Raw genomic sequence first — 4,693 nt, 5'->3', positions numbered from 1 at the left:
AAAAAAACCAGAAACAAAAACAAGAGTAAACGGATATTTATAGTAGCATTACTTATTATGTCAAAATAGCAAGAACATTTTAAATGATTAACTCTTGGGAGTTAGTTAAATAATTTATAATCTAGCCAATCCACAGAACGCCACGCAATGAGGATACATGCGTAAAAATTGTATTAGGTAGAAAGTTGTCCATGCTGTATGTTGAATGAAAAAGTAGTAGATTATAACTTTGTACAGAGGGAGCAACCACATACTGAACTTGAAGTTGACAGAGTTAGGATAATGCAGACCTGGGTATCATTTCTTTCCATTATACAGAAAGTTGCAGGAGCTGGAGTCATCTCAGCATAAACTGTCAAGAGTCTAGAAAGTCGTATCATAATATCTTCATAATGATTGTCTCTGGCTAACAAGGGATTTTTTTTAACCTTTTTATTTGTATATTCAGTTTTTCCTACATTAACTATGAGTGTCATACAATAATGAATACTTTCCCAAACTTCTTAGGATTGTAATCCATAAATTCAAAGAAAGCAAATCGGCTTAGTCATTTCACTGTAACTACAGAAACAGAGGCAGGTTACCTGAGTAATGGCTCCCAACATCTCAGCCCTACTGGCCATTCGAACTGCACACTGGCTAAGAAAAGCTATGCTCTGCTCCAGCTTCTTAATGATTTCCTGGGCCTGGTTGTCTTCTTCACAAAGAGGTGTCAAAGACTGCACAGAGAAGAAAATATTAAAATGTATCTAATCCAAATAGTCTGAAAAAGAGGAAGACCCCCAATGAGATGGATTGGCATAGGGGCTGCAGCTCCATAGTGAGATCATGTGTAGCAATGATTGTGAGGTTGGTGCAGGACCAGGTGGCATTTCATTCTGTTGTGCAAAAGGTTGCTATGAGTCAGTACCAACTTGACAGCCCCAAACAACAACAATCCAAGAAGTAATTCTAGCACTAAATTATAAATGCAGATGCATCGTCAAATCTCAAGTAGCTTGGTGGAGGATAAAAAGCAGGAAGGACCAGAAATGAATAATATGAAAATACTATCTTTGCTGGGTCTCTAGTAGACTATGCATAACCTTTTATGTCTATTTCCGATTCCTTCCTTCTATAGTTCCCAAATTTCCCACTCTCTTGTGGGTTCATATCTTTATGTGTGATAGGATGTGATACAATTAAGTGGTAATGGTGAAGAGATTATGCTTATAAATGAATGAATGTATCACATGAGGAGTACAGTTTGAACTTTTGAGCAAAGAAGTGCAAATATACTAGAGGTAGACATGCTCTGATTGCGACATTTGCTCTTCCGTCAATGACAATGTACAATTGGGCTGGCTAGGTGGGGATCCCTTTACTGGCTTATGAATGCTCTTCTTGAACCTGTGTCCTTAACTCAAGATGATAGTCTTTTCTCTGGTAGAGACAGAATTAAAAAGAGAGCAGCAGTCTGAAGCAAACAAGCCTGGATTCATTTTTGGTACAAATACTCTTAAGCTCTGTGACCATAAGCAAATTTCTAAGACTTGTCCAAATCCAAACTGCCACAGATTGTAAACTGTTGTTACTGTTGTTGTTGTTAAGTGCCTTTGAGTCTGTTCTCAATCATAGTGACTCTTTACAGGATTTCTGAGAAGCAACTAGTGGGTTTGAACTGCCCACCTTGTGGTTAGCAGTCCAGAGCTGATCCTACAGCACTACTGGGACTATAAGAGGCACCATTAATTCATATACAATCAAAAAGGAAAAGGCACTGCCAATAAAACCACAAGGCACCATTGATTGTAATCATATCCTAATTTCAGAAATGTTAATGCTTGCTACTTCCTCATCTGTCAGATGGAGATGATTCAGCTCCTTTCCAGAAGTACCATGACATTAGAGGTTGTTGTTGTTGTTGTGTGCCGTGGAATCAGTTCTGACTCATAGTGACCGTGTACAGGGTTTCCGAGGCTGTACATCTTTACGGGAGCAGAAAGCCTCATCTTTCTCCTATGGAAAAGCTGGTAGTTTTGAACTGCTGACTGTGCAATTAGCTGCCTGATTTGTAACCACTATGCTACCAGAGTTCCTTATGACAATAGAGGTAATAGATGCCAAATGCCTGTTACAGACTAGGTACTAAATGAAACAGACATATATGCATAAGTTACTGTCTGGGAATTGCTAGCCAGTTGGAAGGGTGTTGTCACACACACAGTTTCCTACTGTGGTTTAAGTATCCACCCCGCCCCCCCCCAAAATCCCACTGCCATCGAGTTGACTCCAATTCCTAGTGACCCTGTAAAAACAGAAGAACTGCTCCTTATGGTTTCCAAGACTGTAAATCTTTATAGGAGCAGATAGCCTCATCTTTCTTCCCAAGAACAGCTGGTGCGTTTGCACCACCAACCTTGTGGTTAGTAGCCCAACACTTAATCCACTATACCACCTCCAACTGGGAAAGCAAGAACAGGTATTAGTCGGCAAAGCAGGATACAGTTTTCTCAGTTTTTATTTTCTTCATGCAAAAGTAGCCTTTTTAAGTTTCCCACCCTGTTTCTACATTTAAGGTAACTTCAGAAGATGGAAGGATAGCAGTAGTTGTTATACTTCTATGAACCCAGGGACACAATCCCCTCATTCTTGTCAGTATCATAAAAAGGATTTGCCCATCATCTGACAAAATTGCAATCAGTCATCATTCTCTTTCCTCGATTAATCCTAAATGGATTTTTTTATTATCTTCAATGAAGCTTAAAATTGCTATTCTCTCCATTTGCCCCGTTTTCTGCCTGATTTCCCAACTACCTGAAATCTACCTGAAAAATCTAACAAGAAGGCAGATGACTCATGTAATCTACTTTGAAAGGCATTTTTTGTTTGTTTGCTTAACTGCTGGATACTTTCATATTAGCTTATCATTTGCTTTAGCTTGATCCTGGATTCTTAGTTCTTGTCCACAAGGTTAGCTTAAACCCATCAACTGCTCCTCAGAAACCCTATAAAGGGTCGTTATGTGTAGCAACCAATGTAAAGGTACTTAACAACAACTGACCTAATCAATTCACAGTTAGGTCAGGCAAGGCTTGGTACTAGTCATACATGTAAATTCATATATAATTATGTAAACACTACTAACAACACAATCACATGGAGTCCCCAAATATTCTGAGTCTAACCTCTAATAGCTTTAAACAGTTTGTGATTTCCTTCTTCAAATTTTCTTCTGCGAGGTCACGGGACCTTTCTTCAAGCTTCACTCTTTTCTCCAAGGTAAACCAGTCACATTTAAATCCCAAAGATAATCTGAGAAATTCAGCCTGTTGTCAAAATAACGTAGGAGAGAGGAGAGAAAATGCGATATGGTCGATATTTCAGTTTAATACAAAATTATCCTGAGGCTTTTCTTACTCTCCCAGCAACATAATTCTGACATGCATAGACTGTACCTGCACTCATCCATTGCCAAGCCAAACAGACACCAGATGAGACTTTGTGTAAAAGTTATGACACAACTGAAAATGGTGAGTTTGCAACACTTTTAATAAAGAAAAACACATTCTACTTTAAACTCACCTCCACCTCCTTCTCATTAGCAGAAATGCTGCAGAAGAAGACAAAAGCATTTAGTTGAAACATAACCCAATAGTAGAGGCAAATTATTAGCATGCTACATAAAGAAAAACTTACTTGTCACTTTGTCTAAAGTTGACTGATTTCACAGTAGTTACAGGAAGAGGGGAATTAGCAGTGTCTATTCAAAGACATCAAAATATCATTTGGTTAAAAATGTTCAACATCTAAAGACACATTAAATAAAATGTTTTAAGCCCTATTCCTTCTAAACAAAAGCATCTCAATGAATTATGTCTAAGACCACTGTTAGTGCCATTCAGTTAGTTCCAACTCATAGCGACCTTGTATAGGGTTTCAGACGGATCCGAACTGCTGACCTTGAGGTTAGTGGTACACTACTTAACCTACAGTGCCACAAACACTAAAACCATAGACAGATACTATTATGTTAGTTTATGTTATTTAACATGATGTTATACTACGCCATTGGGTTCACAATGACATTTAAATCACTCACTCAATCACACATCAACATGTGAATAGTCTCAGAATCAAGGGAGAGCTTAGTTTACTCTCTTTGCATTTCTGTGTTGATTTAACTTGAACCAGAGCTAAATATATCCCATCCTCTAGTCCCCTGGTCCTTCTTCAGATCAGGCATGGATAGCAGCTGCAGGAGCAGTAGTGGTTATAATAATAACCATAGTAATAATAACAGCGATAACAATAACAAACATAGTATCATCTTTTATTGCATGTTTAATACACACCAGTCTCTGGACAAGGCTCTTTACACATATTAATGATACTCTTCATAATAACTTTGCAAAGAGCACAATCTATTAGTGATGAAGATTTAGAGTTAAAAATGTGTTTTAAATCCCAGCTTTGACCCCTATGTCTGTGTGACCTTGGAAAGTCACAATTCTATTAAGCCATCTACGAAATGGAGTCCTGGTATGGTGCTCTAGGATAAGCACTAGACTGCACGGTGGGTTTGAACTGCAGATCAGCAGTTCCAACTCACCAGCCACCCCTTGGAAACGCTATACAGGGTCGATATGAGTCTGAAAGGACTAGACAGCACTTAACAACTCAACCTATACCCAATCTACATGGTGTTTGTCTC

At 38.5% G+C, this 4,693-nt stretch overlaps 1 protein-coding gene across 1 annotated transcript in view; it reads right to left on the bottom strand.

The window, feature by feature from the left end:
* The window catches only part of LOC102817780 (lymphoid-restricted membrane protein-like), a 105,497-nt gene that overhangs the window by 18,061 nt on the left and 82,743 nt on the right, over nt 1-4,693 (bottom strand). Inside the window, exons 9-12 of the mRNA XM_006866978.1 lie at nt 3,679-3,742; nt 3,565-3,592; nt 3,168-3,308; nt 585-719 (exon numbers count right to left, since the gene is read on the bottom strand). Of these exons, the coding sequence (XP_006867040.1) occupies nt 585-719; nt 3,168-3,308; nt 3,565-3,592; nt 3,679-3,742 (368 nt within the window). The remainder of the gene's footprint in view (nt 1-584; nt 720-3,167; nt 3,309-3,564; nt 3,593-3,678; nt 3,743-4,693) is intronic.

This window comes from Chrysochloris asiatica, unplaced genomic scaffold (assembly GCF_000296735.1).
Source record: "Chrysochloris asiatica unplaced genomic scaffold, ChrAsi1.0 scaffold00098, whole genome shotgun sequence".
Classification (NCBI taxonomy): Eukaryota; Metazoa; Chordata; class Mammalia; order Afrosoricida; family Chrysochloridae; genus Chrysochloris; species Chrysochloris asiatica.
This window is presented reverse-complemented; position numbering and strand designations above follow the sequence as displayed.